Source organism: Colius striatus, chromosome 11 (assembly GCF_028858725.1).
Source record: "Colius striatus isolate bColStr4 chromosome 11, bColStr4.1.hap1, whole genome shotgun sequence".
NCBI classification, from domain to species: Eukaryota; Metazoa; Chordata; class Aves; order Coliiformes; family Coliidae; genus Colius; species Colius striatus.
Window position 1 is genome coordinate 11,209,676 of NC_084769.1, and position 17,967 is coordinate 11,227,642.

General features: G+C 45.1%; 1 protein-coding gene across 4 annotated transcripts in view; it reads left to right on the forward strand.

Moving 5' to 3' along the window:
- The window catches only part of HEG1 (heart development protein with EGF like domains 1), a 59,777-nt gene extending 42,480 nt beyond the window's left edge, over positions 1-17,297 (forward strand). For all 4 annotated transcript variants that reach the window (XM_062005230.1, XM_062005232.1, XM_062005231.1 and 1 more), the window contains 5 exons: positions 6,721-6,763; positions 6,875-6,912; positions 7,979-8,066; positions 9,378-9,552; positions 11,076-17,297. In XM_062005230.1, coding sequence (XP_061861214.1) covers positions 6,721-6,763; positions 6,875-6,912; positions 7,979-8,066; positions 9,378-9,552; positions 11,076-11,225 — 494 coding nt within the window. In that variant the 3' untranslated portion in view covers positions 11,226-17,297. The remainder of the gene's footprint in view (positions 1-6,720; positions 6,764-6,874; positions 6,913-7,978; positions 8,067-9,377; positions 9,553-11,075) is intronic.
- The last annotated feature ends 670 nt before the right edge of the window (positions 17,298-17,967 follow it).

A 17,967-nucleotide genomic window follows, 5' to 3' on the forward strand; every position in this document is an offset into this window, starting at 1 on the left:
TCAGTGGCACAGAGCGGAGACAACGAGTGCCTCTGCCTGTTTTGCTTTTGTCTGAACTCTAAGTGAACTTATGAGAAGTGCTTTAAACCCACAAGCTTATATTAGTACATCATCAGTATTTTTAACATAAGTATCTGAAAATGATTCTGAATTTATTTTTCAGCTGGGTTCCTAGTAGAAATTTTAAGCTTAAGAGTTATATTATTTTTGAGCTACTCCTCAGATCACGAAATCTGGTTTTGCTACATTTTAAACAGAGTCTTTGTCTCCATGCCAGTGGTCAAAATGACTTCTGTAGGATCAGGGTGTCTATTCCCTAGTTACAGGAGTTGTTGTAAGGCTTCTTAAGGAATGCAGTTTTCTGATGACATATCAATGAGAATTGCAGGAGCGGTTATCTATTGCTGCTGGGTTGCTGTTGAAATAGGATGTGATGCTTTGTCAATTCCAAATCTAATCAGGGAGTGAGAAAAATGTATCTGGAAATAACTCCTGTGCTGCAGGATCTGGGATAGACATCTCAGAGTTGGGCATCTCTGGATCCCAGGTCATGGTCCTGCCTCTCCTCTGCTCTGTGGCTCCAGGCAAAACCTTTCTCTTCCTGTTTTCCTTCCCTCCTTTCACCTTGTATGTTGAGAGAAGGATTTCTGTTAGGAAGTGCTGACCATCTCCACCAATGCTTGAGAGGCAGAGAAGGGCTCATGTATTGAGCTAAGCTGAAACCTGGGAGGCTTTTGCCCAGTTCTTGCTCCATCATTGATGGTGAAGACCCAGGGTGAATTACTCCTTTTCTCTTGTCTCTATCTCTTGCCAAGCAGTGTTGTGAAGATAAATGCCTGAAAAACTGTGAGGCACTTGGATGTGATGGTTACAGAGGGCTAAGAAATCTTAATTACATTTAGTTTAGTGGTGGTCTTGGCAGTGTGAGGTTAGTGGTTGGACTGGATGATCTTAAAGGTCTTTTGCAACTGTAAGGATTCTATGATTGTAACATCTTGTACATGTGGTTAACTCCCTACTTGTGGCTCTTGCTTGCTGTGCAAAGCATCAAACCCCCTTCCTGCACACAGCAAAGCCTCAATTTCACCTTCAACTTGCTGCTGTCAGTAGAAAACATCTTGTTGACCAGCTTGAGAGTGGTGAAGGGACAGGGTTGATGCTGGATTTAGGCTGCAGTGCAATGGTGTGAGGGTAGCACCAGCTGCATTAAGGGCTATTTTCTGATAAATACAGCATACAATATGCCAACCTCCTTGAAAATCCCTGCCCTCAGTGACTAAACAGGAACCAAGGTCCCCTGGGCATCCGACCCTCATTGTGGGTCATGAAAATGTGGTGCAGTAGCTTCAATTATAGTATTTGTGAAGAGGGAAGCAACTATTGTGTTGCCCTGTCCGGTCAGCCCCGTGAGAAGGCTGGTGCATCTGGGAGAGCTGCTGGAACTCAGGGTATTGGCCTCCCTGACCCCCAGGGATTGTTCTGTCCTGCTGGGCAGTGTCCCCTAGACATGCTCAAAAAAGCATCCCCTGGAAAGGTTCTGTCTTTGAGCCACAGGAGTTTCGACATGTTGGCTGTGGTACCTCTCAGTGTGTAGCCCAGTTGTCTCTGGGTTGTTGCCAACCTTCTCAGTATCCTTCATGTTTCAGAAACTGTGAGTGACAGGCTCATTGTGCCAGCTTTTCAAGGACAATGCTATTTTTTAATAGTACAGAGTGTTTCTGGAGCAAAGCAAGGGGCAGCAAAGCAAGTTTCTAAAGAGACCCCCAAGTCTCTTTCAGTAAAGCAAAGGTAAAGGCAGCCCAAGTAGAAAAGCCCACCTTGATAGTTTTGCTTGGCCTCTGAGGCTTAAGCCTTTCCTGCTCATTTTTGAAAGCTTGTAGAGTGTGAGAGCATGAGCTCTCCTGGGACCATCTTCAAAGGAGAAGGAAAGATGCCAGAGAAAAAAGTGGAGTGGCAGGAAAAGGCAGGGTGAGGAGAGGAAAAGACATAAGCACCGAGCATTTAAGACAGAGACATTGTGTTTGGGATCTTGCTTTTCCTTCTCACTGCCCCCATAGTCTCCTGTCCTGAGAGCTATGTGGCAGTGTCATCCCAGGGCTTCTCCTGCCCAGGGCATGGCTCCAGCTTTGAGACCATTCAAGGTGAATCTGCCCTCCACGTGTTATTGGGCTGATAGAGTGACATTAGGCTGGGCTCCAGCATCTGCCTGCAGGCTCCTCCAGACATTCCCAATGAGCAAGCAGCAGGCTGGGGTTGGGCTACCTGGCTTTGGACTACCTGAGGCTGGGACACAGGACTGCTGTGCTCACTAGAGGAGGCAACTCTCTAATGAGCTGTTGAGGTGACATTTCTCTCCCCTTCCTTCCTCTTCCTTGCAGATTTTGTTGTTTCTTGATCTTGTGGCTCACTTGTTTGGTAGAACAATTGCTTCATAGTGTTTTCGGTCTGCTTTTGTTAGTGAGTGAAAGGAGCAACTCATCCAGTCTGATCTTGCTAATGCCACAGTGTTATAAACAAGCCAGGCAAGGATCCTTTGGGATTTACCACCCTTCCTCTGTCTGTTTGTTTATAGAGGCTCTTAACTCTTGTCCACTTACCTCTGGGCTCTTTATGGACTTCCAAGAAGCTATCATAGAGATGAAAGAAATAATTCCACTGCAAAAAGCCTCATAATGAGATGCAGTAGGGGGACTGTGTAAAGAGCCTCACCTTCCCTGACCTCAGCTCTGGGGGAATAAATGGAGTGGAAGAGTAGTGGATGAGCAGTGGGATTATATAGAGCAGAGAAAGGGGTGCAAGACTGGCTATCCTAGACTTCAGCTCTCCATCATCATTGGTGCCAGTTGCTATGGCAAATCTGTGCCTAGAGCTGGAATATTAATGCATCACTCATTGTCTCCACACACCCTGCAGGGAAAATGGCATGCTGAGGGATAGGAAATGCTTAGCAAATGGTATATAGGCAAACAGTATTTCAATATGGCCACAAGCATGGCGAGGCATCCAAGAGCAGAGTGGGTTGCATCTCTTGGAAAGCAGAGACTTGTGCAGAGCCACAAAGCGGGGCTGGTGGGTAAAGAAGAGGTCCCAGTCACTGGTGTGTAAGACTAATATGGTCCCTGGGTGCATTTAGAGGGTATGGACAGGCAAAAGAGGGGAAGTTTTGTTATTCCTGGGCTTGGAACATCTGTTTCTGGGAAGGAGAATTCAAAAGGGTCCAAGAGAACCTGTGACTGTGCAGAGAAAAGCTGCAATAGCCAAGGAGACACAAAGATCTCAGTGCACTTGGCTTTATTAAAGGCAAAGGAGTAATTTCATGGTGAGGAGGAGAAATGTGATGATATAACCTCTTCCAGCCTAGCAAGTGAACATCCAAAGGCTGCAATTTGACACTGGGATAATTCAGACCAGAAAGGAGGTGAATGTTTTCAATGGCTGGGGAAAATTAACTTTATGAGCATCTGACCCTGGGCTCTGGTTGATTGTCTGTCACTGGAAATATTAAAATCAATCTTGGGTGATTCTCTAAAATATAGCTCCAGTTCAATTATTTGATTTGAAGCTGGAATTAAATTGAGGGAAGTTCTGTGACCTGTTATATGAGAGGGAGGTCACAGTCACAGTGCTCCCTGCTGATATCAGTATCACTTGTTATTGGTGCTGAAAGAGTCAGAAACTTCTGAATCCAACCAGAATACTGATGCTCTTTTGGTTGACTATGATCTTGCCAGCTCATCCTAATGGATGTTACATGTTTGTCCTTCTTTTCTTCCTTCTTGTCCTCCTGTGCTCCTTTTTTTTCCTGAAAATACAGTTACTGGCTGTGCCAGAGGGAAAAAGGCATCTGGTGTGCTGGGAGCAGCAGGGAAGAAGAGCTTCTGCTGTGGCAGCCTCCTCTCCCTGCAGATTTCCTTGCACTTGCTGGGGTTAAGTAGCACCCAACCTTTCATAGAATCATAGTTTCATAGAATGGTAGGGTTGGAAAGGACCTTTAGAGATCGTCTAGTCCAGCCCCCTGCAGAAGCAGGTTCACCTAGATCAGGTCGCATAGGAACATGTCCAGGTGGGTCTTGAAGACCTCCAAGGAAGGAGCTTCCACACCCTCCCTGGGCAGCCTGGGCCAGGGCTCCCTCACCTGAACAGTGAAGAGCTTTTTCTTACATTTAAATTGAACATTTTGTGTTCCAACTTCATCCCATTACCCCTTGTCCTGTTGCTAGATGCCATAGAAAAAAGTGATGCCCCAGCCTCCTGACACCCACCCTTTAGATATTTGTAAATATGAATGAGATTCCCCTTCAGTCTCCTCTTTTCTTGACCAACTAGAAATTCTAATTTCAGCTGCGGGTTTTCCCTTTGGTTAGAGAGCAAGTCAGCGGAAGAGCGCTTGACAGCTGCTGTTCTAAGTTCTATGCAGTTCTAAGCATATGATGTTCGAGGGGAAAGAAAATCCATGAGCATTTTTATTATCCCTTAATAATCTAGTTTTATTCCCTGTGGAGTGTGCTACAGGCATTTCCCAGACCCTTGGGCGATGCCTTGCAGACCCCCAAGGGCTGCTGTATGTGCTGGCATTGCCTTGTCTCTGCCCAGAGCAACTTCATCCATGTTGCTCCTACTCAGGTCTTTGAGCGATCACCTCTGCAGCCTCTGCAGGAGGCAGCAGATCTGCAGGAGCTCTGCTGAGAAAATCAGTGATCTTAGCAGTAACTTGAAGCTTATAAGTGTATGTGCAATGTGTCATCACCTTTGCTGTCCATCTGTTCATCAGAAGGGCAGTATAACATTCTCAGACAATTCGGGTGACGAGATAGTTATCCATAAGCACAGAACGTGTTTTAGTTTGAAGCAGTGGTTTCAGTTTTCTCACCAACATTTTGTACATAGCAGTTTTCTGGGTTATTTGGGCCATGTAAATTTAACTCTAGTCTGTGGTAAAATATGATATTTCAAAATTTGATTTAGCTCCAAATTTGAAAGGAAAGAAGAAAGGTGACATGAGGCAAGACGTAACATACCACTTTGGGTTACCCCAACCGTGTTTGCATAATGTTTTGTTCCACTACTAACATTTAGAAGGAATTAATAACCTGCACTGATGCTAAATTAGTACTGTCTAAATGAAGTTTCAGAACAACAGCTGGAGGCACTTGCAGATTTTTTCACACTACTGTTTTGTGGGAAGCAGTACAAGTGTGCAGTGAGTTTCTGTAATTCCATGTAGACACTTCTATGACAAGGTGACTCACTTAGTGGATGATGGAATGGCTGTATATATAGTCTACTTGGACTTTAGTAAACCCTTTGACACAGTCTCCCACAGCATCTTCCTGGAGAAAGTGGCTGCCTGTGGCTTGGATGGACCTACTCTGAGATGGGTGAAAAACTGGCTGGATGGCTGGGACCAGAGAGTTGTAGTGCATGGAGTTAAATCCAGTTGTTGGTCAGTCACCATTGGTGTTCCCCTGGGCTTGATGCTGGGGCCTGTTCTGTTTAACTTCTTTATCAAAGACCTCGATGAGGGGATCAAATGCACCCTCACCAAGCAGGGTGCTGCTGTTTATGAGCAGGAAGGCTCTTCAGAAAGACCTGGAGAGACTGGAGTGATGGGCCAAGGCCAATCACGTGAGGTTCAATAAGGCCAAGTGCCGTGTCCTGCACTTGGGCCACAACAACCCCATGCAATGCTACAGGCTTGGGGCAGTGGCTGGAAAGCTGTCTGGGGGAAAAGGACCTGGGAGTGTTAATTGACAGCGGCTGAACATGAGCCAGCAGTTTGCCCAGGTGGCCAAGAAGGCCAATGGCATCCCAGCTTGTGTCAGAAATAGTGTGGCCAGCAGCGCCAGGGCAGTGTTTGTCCCCGTGTACTCAGTGCTGGTGAGGACATAGCCTGAGCGCTGTGTTCAGTTGTGGGCCCCTCACTACAAGAAAGACACTGAGGTGCTGGAGCATGTCCAGAGATGGGCAACAAAGCTGGTGAAGGGTCTAGAGAACAAGACTGATGAGGAGTGATTGAGGGAGCTGGGGATGTTTAGTTTAGAGGAGACTGAGGATGGAGACACGGTCACTCTCTACAACTACCTGACAGGAGGTTGTATTGAGGTGGGGTTCGGTCTCTTCTCCCAAGTAACAAATGATAGGACAAGAGGAAATGGGCTCAAGTTGCATCAGGGAAGGTTTAAATTGGAGATTGGGAAGAACTTTTTTAGCTGAGAGTTTTATCAGACACTGGCACAGGCTGCCCAGGGAGGTGGTGGAATCACCATCCCTGGAGATATTGTTAAGCCATGTAGCTGAGGTGCTGAGGGACATGGTTTAGTGGTGGGCTTGGCAGTGTGAGGTGAGTGGTTGGACTGAATGATTTTAAAGGTTTTTTTCCAACCAAAATGACACTATGATTCCATTTGAGCAAGAAGAGATTCTGCTAGGAATTACATTACCAGCTGGCTGCCCTGTGCCAGGCTCTGAGCTAGCTCTGCCAGTAAGTCTGGAAATGGTCCCGTGAAAGCCTGCAAGAGGTGAATTTAAGTGCACAGTGTTTTCCTTAAAGCAGAGTAGATGTTGCATCACATCAGAGTGTTGTGCTGTGCCAGCAGCACAGCCCAACTGGTCACTGCCCGGGGTTGTCTGGGGTGAGGCTGCCGTGGGGAGCAGCCCTGGGAAATGCTGCCCCACACCACTGCGCGGTGCTCATGGCCTTTCTCTCCCTCTTGTTTTTAGCCTGTGAAGATGGATATAAGCTGGAAAATGAGACCTGTGTGAGGTATGGTGACTGTTCTGCACTTCTCCTACCCCACCATCCTTCTTAGTATTGCTGTGGTGACCTGTGGGCACAACTAAGCCACTGAAAGTCCCTGTTGTTTTCTGTTACCAGATGCCCGTTTGGCTTAGGTGGATTCAACTGTGGAAACCGTAAGTATTAGGTTCCGTTTTTCTTAATATCCACAGCCTCAGAAGTGGGAAATTTGAGACAAGTAATTGCAAATGCCTCTGTCTAAAATGCAGTAGGTACATACTGCTCTTGTCAGTGGTTTTCTGTTTCTTAGTTTTCTGTTGAGAATCATTTTAAAGTTCCATTTAAACATAAGAAAATCTATTTCACTGTGAGGTGAGGGAGTCCTGGCACAGGCTGCCCAGGGAGGGTATGGAGCCTCGTCCTTTGGAGGTCTTCAAACCTTCCTGGACACGTTCCTGTGTGACCTGATCTAGGTGAACCTGCTTCTGCAGGGGGGTTTGGACTAGATGATCTCTAAAAGTCCCTTCCAACCTCCACCTTTCTGTGATTCTATGATTTTGTTGACTTTCTTGGACAAAGTTAACTTAATGTTATCACCTAAGGAAAGGAGATCTCCTTTTACTGGATGCTCAGAGGTGATAGATAATTTACTGCTAATATACAGTGTGCTTTCCTTAGATGTTACACTGTAAAATTTAGCCACATTCTGTGCTTGTAGAGTGCTTGAGCTGCTCTTGTATATGGTGTTCCTTTTGTTATGTGGTATATTTTGCAAAGGTTGAAGGTTTGTTTGGTACTAGATCATGACATTTAAAGAGTGTCTTCAAGACCCGTGTGGACATGTTCCTGTGTGATCTGATCTAGGCGAACCTGCTTTTGAAGGGGGTTGGACTGGATGATCTCTAAAGGTCCCTTCCAACCCCTACCATTCTGTGATTCTATGATAGCACATGTAGCAAGCACTCTTGAAGCAAAATATTTGGAGGTGAATGCATGAAATATTGTTTGTATTATCCTGATCTACCAGTGAAGGGAATCTGTCCCATTGGGAAACAAGAGCTAGTTCTTCCTTCAGCAGGAGATCAACATCTCCATCCAGTTCTCTTGAAAATTTAAAGCAATATTGCTTACAGAGGGATGGAAGATGAGAGCCTATCTTTGCATGAGGGCTGTGGCTATGTTTCTGTCAGTATTTCCAACCATTGCTGTTTGTAAGTGAGTCTCCATCTCTCCCGCCTGTAGCGTATCAGCTCATCACGGTGGTGATCGCGGCTGCAGGAGGGGGACTGCTGCTCATCATGGGCATAGCCCTCATTGTCACCTGCTGCCGGTACGTACTGCCACCAGCCCCAGCTCCTCCCTGCTGTCCTTACACCACACCTAGGGCTCCACACATCAACCCCGAGGGACCGAAACATAGGTGAAAACCCCAGATGGCTGACAAGTGACTTCATCAGAAATACAGAAGTATTACATTGTGCTTTCATCTGGGGCATCTCTCTCTTTTTTTTTCAGCAATCAGGCTAAAAAAATTAGACTAGATTTCTCTTCAGGATGTTCCTGGCAAGCATATCTTCTTAAGGATGGAGGCAAAGAGAATTTCCACTTAGAGCCAGGGAACAGTCTCCCAAAATGCAGGCCAAGTAGAAAGGAGAAGTTCAGGCAACAGGAGGGGTTGCTGGTCATTGCTCAAGTGGTATTTAAGTGTATTTAAGGCTATTTTGGTTTTGCTTTGTGGACAAGTCCTGCATGTGCTCTCACTCTGTGTGCCTCTCCCTCTCAGACGCCCACATGTATGTACAGGTGCAGTTCCCGTACCAGCAGGCAGCTTCGGACTAGAGGCAAGATGTGTTTGCTGAGGAAGCTCTGCTTCATGATCTGTAGACCGTGGAAAGGACTGCCTTGCAGTAACAGCCTCTCCCCACCATTCCAGCCCCCAAATCTAGGACTTCAAAGTGCTCTGATTAAAATCAGCAGCTGGATTTCTCAGTAGCATAGACATGGCAGTGGTTTGGTTGGCACAGAGGTATGCACTTGTTCCCTTAAGTTTTGAGCCAAGGGGATGCCAGCAAGCCCCAGTCAGGAGGTGTGATGGCCAGTACCCCTCCAGGCCCCAGAGTGCAGATCTCTGGAGGGATGGACTGATCTTCTCACGAGTCTCAGCCTTTAGCAGGTTATGTGGCTTCCTGGTGGGTATTCTGCTTTGAGCTGGAAGCATTGCCAAAAGTCACTCATAAGGTATGGTAGTCATGTTAGGGGCATTTGGTGTCATTCAGACTGGTCCCTTGCAGATCTTCCTTCTTAGGAATTAGCATAGTTCCTAGAAATGCTATAGGTAAGCACTTGGAGTCTTAAATAGCATGGGGACTCCCTTTCGTTTTTCTTTCTTCCTAGATTTCCATGACATTTTCAATGACTCAGGTGAACACACATTTTCAAGAGACAGTGGGCATAAGCTGGAACAGGAGAGGTTCAAACTGAATGTAGAGAAAAAGATTGGACTGTAGCCCTTCTGAGGTGATCTTTGTTCCCAGACAAGTTCATTAACTTGAAGTGAATCTCCTGAGATCATGTCAGAAGTGCATAAAAGGTAGCAGGATAAGTTGCATGTTCTCACTTTCCTTTATTCTTTTATGAACAGGAAGAACAAAAATGACATAAGCAAACTCATTTTCAAGAGTGGAGATTTCCAGATGTCACCATATGCTGAATATCCAAAGAACCCCCGGGCACAGGAGTGGGGCAGAGAGACCATCGAGATGCAGGAGAATGGAAGCACCAAGAACCTGTTGCAGATGACAGATGTGTATTATTCGGTATCTATTCATAGTTTAACTGTTAACCTGTTGTGCCTGACACAGGAAAGACACATTTCTTTATTTTTGGAAATACAGATCTCTTTCCTGCAAAATAAAAGAGCAGAGCAAATGACTTCCATAGACAGCAGAGCACTAGGAGTCCTATGGACTCCAGCTATTGCTCATGGTGAATATTACAAAGAGATGTCATTAGGAAGGGTGCTAGGAAAATGCCTAGGAACATTTTGTCAGGTGCCTAAAAAGCCCAATCCTGAAGCAGGGAAATACAGTTAAAGGTTTTGGACAGACTGCTTGAGATCCCAGTGGGTAATTTTCTCCCTTCCACTCTTGCTGATGATGCTGGAAGGTTGTTCCTCTGCCCAAGGGTCTTCACCCCAAGATGGCAAGATGCTAGTCACTGAGGAACCCTCTTCCACTCCTCCTTTCTCCAGGGCACAGGCCCCTTCCTGCTGCAGGAATGAGCATCCCATCAGCTCTAAGGGAACAAGTGGCAGGGGAGAAGTGGTGGAGGAGGAACAGGGTGTGTAGGGCACAGAAAGAGACCAGACCTACTGTCATGGTTGGGACCATCTACTAATATCTGTTTCCAGAGCTGTGATGCTGTTATATCATCTCTCACTACAGCAACATACTGGATGTACTTAAGGTGTAGGGGAGTTACTCATATGAGTGAAGGTTGCAGGATTTCACCCAAATCACACATTCTGGACTCCTGCTTTCCAGAATAGACACATACTTTTTTTTCCTGGTTTGTATTTTAAGTTTTCTAGTTACTCTGCATAAAGGGAAATAATCCTCCTTCCTGCCTGAAGTAAGAATGGGAGCTTTGGAAATGAAAATGCCTTTCCTGAACATTTTAACACGACTTTATTATACTGGCAACTGGAAAGGAGAGTTTTCTTAGCTCTAAGCAGTAAATGATAAGGGCTTTGCATGGATCTGCGCTGTAACAGATCACACCAGGTGGCTTGATGTTATTTACATTGTCCTTGGGAGATTTACTTTGGTAAGGCACGAGAAGAGAAAGGAAGGTCAGTTCACTTTGATGTATAATTCAAGAGGCTGTGTTGGGAAACAGGAACCTATAGTTAGTGGGGAGAGAGGCACTCCTAGGTAGAACTTAAAGCAGGAGACTAGTTTTGATTTCTTAGAAGTGTTTCCTTTAAGGATGGCTCTGGGACAATATCCTTTTTGTAAGAGTGGTTTCAATTCCTGAGTTGAACAGCAAAATTCTCTTGGATTAAAAATTAACTGTGCAGTTAGACTGCACTTGGTGGAGCCAGGTAAACTTCAAATCTGCAAGATGTCGAAACTAGGTTGCGTCAGAATAATCCCTCAGGCAGTGTATAACTCCCACAGTAAACATCATTCTAGGTTATAGAGATCATTAGCGATCACGTTTGTCCTTCTAGGTACTAAAATAACTACTGGGAAAGGTGGTTGGGCTGTACCTGAATGTGGATTTGAGTGTGAGAATAAGACTCTTTGTTTTTTGTTGGTTTTTTTTTCTGCCAATACAGCCAACTGGACTGAGAAATCCTGAACTGGAAAGAAATGGACTTTATCCTCCCTACACTGGTTTACCTGGATCTCGACATTCATGCATCTACCCTGGACAATACAACCCATCCTTCATTAGTGATGAAACCAGAAGAAGAGACTATTTTTAGCAGGGAGTGGAGAGGGAGTGGAAGGTTGACACAATTTTGTGTCTCTTGATCCCCAGGTACAAGCTATTTCCTGGGCAGTTCAAGTCCACATCAATCTTACTCTTCCCATTTAACAGGAAGGACTTTAAACTTCATGCCAAGCATTGCTGCCCTGAGGAACAGTTACACTTGCTGAGCAGAGGGAAGAGGAGGAGGGAATGGCTCAAGGTGCACATCACTTAAAGACCCATGTGGAAGCTAACGCATGTACTCTGGATTTGTTCTGTGCTACTGCTTCAGTCTTCATGCTACATGGCAAGCATGGATCAGTACAGGCAGATGGACTGTGCCCAGCACTCTGTTGAATACCACTAGGGAGTGTTTTGTTTACAGATCTTGTTCACTGTTGACTGTGCTTGTCTTCTTAGCCAACCTTCATGCAAAGATTCACTGTGCAACTGTTTTTGGTAGGGCAAGTTTGTCCACTCCCTTTTACATTGCTGCATTGCTTTCTGTTTGATACAGGACAGGGAAGCTGGCTTGTCCTCTGGCCCTCACCTTCTTACTGGTAGAAATTCTCCAGAAGGCTGAGTCCTTGCTGAAACCTGGTACCTGGCAGTGTTGGCTGAATTCATGGGTTGATTGTCTCCAAGGAGTACAGAAAAAATGGTCACACTACTGCAATTTTAACTGAAAAAAGACACAATTGATCCTATGTGCTGCTCTGAAAAGTTCTGGTGTATAGGGAAGAGGCTGATACATTATTGTTTTGTCAACCAGTGTTGTTCAGAAGTGATGCCACTACACATCATCACAGTGCTTCCCAATAGGATCTTATGGGGCTGTTTACCTGCAGGGATTTAAGTACCCATAGAAACAAAAATAAGATGTTAAATAATTCCTGACAGGGAAGAAAAAGATGTGCTGGGAGCTCAGCATGCTCATTGTGAGGAATCTGGGAAGGAACAATAAGGCTGTAGCTCTGTCTGGGCTGAATTCTGTGCACTGCAGGTGGGGCATAGTTTTGAAGCCTCCACAACTCACCTTGATTTCTGTAGGAGCTGTGGAGGCTTTCGGTTGTGTTTAAGGAAGAGAAAAAACATGATACTTTCAGTTCTAGTGGAGCCAAGATCACTTCTGTTGAAGTGTTTTTCTTTCTTCCAGCCTAGTTTTGAGTGATTCAGACCAGGCAGGTTTCCTCACTTAGCTGTGATAATTCGTATTAATCACCTCAGCAAAATGTAAGTTAGTACATTTCTAACCAAAGATCAGATGAAAGCTCATGGGCTGTATTCTGACCTGAGCTGGGTGTCAAAAGAGAGCTTATTAGTGAAGTACATCCATTGCTTATCTATGCTGCAGTGTTAACCTGAGTCATCCAAACCCCATTCGGACACAGGGCCCAGATATGGATCCTTCCCCTGAATGTGACCTTGCTTTTAATTCAAGGTGCCTGCTTGTGTGAGGATAAAAAACAGCACAATTCCTTAGGCATTAACCCACTATCTCTGTGGTGCATACATAAGGTAGTTTCACTGAGTGGCACATACCCTCTGATACTCAGTTCTCCCTGGCGGTGCCTGTAAAGACACAGTGCCTACAAGTAAGTCCCATAAGGTAACTCAGCTCACTGAAGCACTAAGGATCATAGGATGCATCCCCCAAAGTTCCTAACCCCAAGTGAGAACAGCAGTTTGGATGCTGGTGTGTTGTGTGTTTGGTCTCCAGAGGTAAGCCTGGGGGTATGAGGAGCCCTCCATCAAGGAGCAGGTAGTAGTACTTGTGTCCTACAGATGCTGTGAGTCCCCAGGTCCTTTCCCAGCGCTTCAAAGGCTGTTGTGTTCATCATCAAGAGTGAGCAACAGCTGCCCAGAGGAAGGGGATTTAGGACAAGGCAGTCATATCAGCTGTATGGGCTAGAAGGTTTCTGGTCCTGGCTCACATTTACTTCCATTTTCTCAAACCTGCAAGGCAGGAAAGGCACCACAAACTTTCCTGAGAAGACACAGTTTGGGGTATGAGCCACAGCACACAACACAGTGTCTTTCTGTGTCTCACTCCTTATCTGCTGTGTAGAAACAGCAGTGTGGGCTTACAGAAACACAGATCTTTATGGATGCCTAGAGCAGTATCCTTACATGGCTTTATGGTGACAATGCATGCACCTTCACGCCTGTCTGATCCATGTTCAACCTCACAGCTAGTAGTAAGCAGCTTATCTGAACCGTAGGGAGGAAATGAATGGATGCTTATGAGAAGCCCAGCTGCCCAATGAGCTGTATTTTAAGGAAAACTCAAATTACAGTATCCAAGATAGCATGAGAGGTAAAGCACAACAACTAGCTGTGTTCTGCCATGCTGATTGGTGTTTCCAGTCCATGGATGGTATTCTTCTCTCTTTCCTTAGCAAATGATATTTTAATTCCCCAGGATCCATTGGATGATGTGAGCAAAGGGCTTGACCTTGCAGTGCTGTGTGGTCCTTCAAAGAGGACATTGGCAGGGCTGTTTCTGTGCAAGTGAGTTGCCTCTGGTTTTGAGAGTGCCTAGGACAGGAAGGATTGTTTTTCCCATAGTATGGAGGAGGGGTTTGTCTCTGTTAAAAAAGAAAGGAGGAAGCTGGGATTCATGCTAAATCTAAATCCAAAGTGTATAAACAAGCACTGGGCTCTGCTCCTCTTTTCTAAAGCAACTTAGCAAAAAGGAAGAGTGTCTCAGCAATGATAGTAGGATTTAACCACGTGCCAGCACTTTGTCAGATAGGGAAGAGTTTAGACACGTGCTTGTAGGAAAATATGTTTACTTACTTGATTAATTCAAAGATGAGGAAATGTTCCTGCATGTGCCAATTACAAAGGACAAAGTAGGAAAATCAACTCCCAGATGCAGAACAATTCTGTATAAAGATTAGAATGGACTATATGAACAAAACTCCTGGCCTGTGTGTCACAGCAAATGGCAAGGGGTTGGAGAGGAAATGAGACAGGACTGTTCCTAACTGAGGTCACACAAAAGTTTGCAAGTACTTAATTTTCATTTCTTACTGATCTTCAAATTCTTCTTAGTGCTGTATGTGGAGTGAAAGGCTCTCAGCAGACTCAGCAGGATTTTCTGAGTGATGACTGCAAAACTTGGCCTTGTCCAAAAGAGAGAATTGTATTGCACTGAAATGTTCTCTGTACCAGAGCAGGCAGACACTGGGAAGCTTCTTATGTGACTGTATCCATTGCAGCCTGAGCTTCCTTTTAGCTTTGGTAAGGAAAGGGTCATGTAGCCAATGCATAGTGCACAGGAGGAGGAAAAGGATCTCTCCTGACCTGCAGCACCTTCTCTGGGGTGTCCTGGGAGGCCCCACTCAGCAGGCAGGAGAGGATTTGAGCAGGTGTCAGTGCCGGGGTGAGCGCAGGTGCTTTCCCTTATGGTGATCCGGGAAGTCTTTACAGAGCTGGCAGATACAGCCTGGGGTGGTTCAGCCCAGCCACTCCCAGGGCTGCAATGCTTCCGTCTTCACCCAAGCCCCACTGGCTTCCAGCTACACCAAGGCACAAGAGGTGAGTGTAGTGCAGTGTGTTTTGACACAATTTATGACAGTTCATTTACTACCACATCCCAGCCCACATTCAAGCGTGGATGCCTCTCTGTTCAGTCCCTAACTCCCCATTGGATGTTTAAATAACTGCAGCTTATTTCTCAGACTATTTAGGTTACTTCTAGCTACCCCCACATTACAAATTTTGAGCATACTGGATGTGTTTTGCCAAGCAGAATTGCTCTCTGCTGTCCAAGAAGATAAGATAGAAGTAGCATGTTGCTTGTGAGGAGGATGCAAGTGGTTCAGACAGATGTGGGGAAAGGAAGAGAAGCTACACCAGTGCTGCACAGAAACTTAGTGTTGCTCCTGACTGCCATGGAAAGTTAGGGGAGCAGTCAGCAAGGGCCACAGGCAGTTGTGTAGGTGTATTTTTTATTAACTTTGGGAAAAAAAATGCTAATTCTGATGCTTGACAGGAAAAGATGTGGGAGGCAGACATTTGCTGCTATGGTGCTCTGCCAGTGGTGCCAACAAAAGCCCCTCACCCACAGATATACCTCTGGCAGCCAGCCTGTGAAAGGCAGCCTCAGTGAACAGAGCAGCAAACTGCAGATTTGAGGGATGATTCCAAAGGGAGACTCATACATGCAGCCTTCCTATGTCTTTGCCAGCCAGCCTTTCCAGCTGCACTGGAGAAATCAGGGGCCGTTTGGATACTCTTGGCATACTCATGGCACTGAATTGGGCTCAGTGAGGCAAGTCAGGGGCATTTTGCTGCCCTTTGCCCTCCTCATAAATCTCATTGCTTTTGTAGCATTTGCTGTAGCAAGTCCCACTATCACGGCCATATAGTGAGTCACACCTCGTGACCGGCCTTCTGGGACGTATTTACCTCCATGTTTAACGGTAGTAAAAGGCTTTAAAAATAGCAATTATTTACAGTAAGAGAGAGGTGTTTGTCACTGTGAAATTCTTCCTAGCAGTCCTTGTAAAAGTTGTGTGCCAGTAGCTGAGTAAGCAGCAAAGTGGCTTTGGACACTGCTGCAGTATCTGAGTGCATCCCCGTGACTTGTCTCTAATGCTGGTTGATGCCCACATCCGTTCCCAATGCAGTCACACCTCTCCTTTCCTCACAGTGATGCTTAATCTTTAGTTTGCTTCCTTAAATTCACCAGAGTGGATGCATTTCACTTAAATACTCTTCCTATGCTGACTAATGTTTTTCCTCTTTACACACAAAGGATCCAACCCAGCATCCATTAAAGTGACCAGAGTAACTCTTTCATGGGCTTTAATGAAGATATTTTCTTTAGGCCTGAATTATTCCATCACCAGGGTCACCTGTGCATGCCTTCCCTTGGCTGTATTCTGCCTCTTTCTGTGATATTGTTGCTGCCTGTCCCTGTGTATTTATTTTTAAAAGATGTACTCATTACTGCAGCAGGGCTTGTATTATGTGGGATTGAACAAAACAGGTTCAAGATCTGAAACACCTTCCTGAGAAGAGAATGAATGTGAGTTTTATAGAGTTATTTTACTGATCATCCAGCTGGTTTCCTATCATGTAAGATCTTCTAGTCACAGATAAGAACTAGTCTTCACTCTTACTTGTCCCTTCAGAAATGAAGCATGATCTCTCAGTTTCAAAAGGAGTGTGTGCTGTGTGTTTGTGAGATTTTGGGAGCTTTGCAATCTGTATTTAGTTGTTTGTTCCCTTGAAGTGCTGAAAATGAAAAGTAGGACAGAAATCCATGAAGGGGTAAAAAACAACAAAAGAAACAAAACCTTTAAGGTGGGATGACACCTCTTCTGTGTCCAGGTTGTATGTGTGTAATGTCCTTGTTAAGGGAAAACATAGAGAAAGGGTCTGGTGTGCCTTGAAAGTAGTATGTAAATGCTGAATCCCTGGATTCAGGTTCTGGTAAAATGCCATAAGAGATGGGTTAATGACTTTGGTTAATGACTGCAGCAGGCAGCCCCCAGCTCTGCAAAATCCTACATGGAAAAGTCCCGTGGAACACAGTAAAGACTGATCACTTCTCTTGAACAGTGCCATAGAATTCACTTGATATAGAAGGTCTCCAATAAAATCTGCTTGGATGGGTTTACGTTAAGCCTGTTAAATTATACAAGACTTTCCCCTGACAGAAGGTCAAAGTTGGTGTGTAAAATCATAATGGTTTATTTGAGCAGCTTTCAGAATGGCAGTAGTAAAGCATCGCTTTTGTGAGCTCCGTTTCAAAAGGTAAATTTTCAGCATTTGTTTGTGCTCCTTTTATCAACCTGAATGTAAACCTGGTTTATGTTCCTGACATTGCCCCGTTTCCTTCCCTGTATCTCTCAATGTTTGCTTCCAAGTCGATGGGGTTCTAAGGGCGTTCTCCAAACCAGTATTATTTAAAGGTGTATCATATTTTCAGCCTCCACTAATTATACAGTACTGTAGTAGCAAAATATCATTTTTAAGGATTGGATTATTTTTATACCTGCATCCAACGTTGTTAAATCTGGCGTTCTAGTCAGTATTATAAAAGGATACAATAAATTGATGAATATTGCCATGTCTCAGCTTTTCTAAATTGTCTTTAGCTTTCCCTGTAAAGAGGTACTTTTAGGTGGCTTTACTGATAATTAGAAATCTAATCTAGAAATGTTATAATTCTCTTGTTGTGCTGATGGTACTTGGGTTGTAAGGGACTAAAATGATAAGAAGAATGCAAAGAAGAAAGGGGTATGCTCTGTTGGTTGTGCTCAGCTGAAATACAAGTTGTGTTCTGAGATGTTTGTTTCGGTAGCATTAAGAAACTGGGTTTAATTTTAATTTTTTTTCCTCAGTTTAATTTTTCACCCCACTGGAATTGCAAGAGAAGTGGTGAAGTTGTGTGACTGTGTGTGCGAGTGGCATGTCTGAGCAGAGGGAAACCTCACGAGAGGTTGGTGCAGCAGGGCTGTTTGCAAAGGCAAGGGACTGGACCTGAGCACAGTAAGATCAGTCCTCACAATCACAGAATGGTCAGGGTTGGGAGGGACCTGCAGAGATCATCCACTCCCATCCCTGCCCAAACAGGTTCCCCTAGGTCGAGGGACACAGGAATGTGTCCAGGTGGGTTTGGAAACCTCCAGAGAAGGAGACTCCACACCACTTGCGTAGCCTCACAGGAGAGAAGTTTCTCCTCATGTTCCAGAGAAACCTCCTGTGTTCCAGCTTGTGCCCCTTACTCTTTGTCCTGA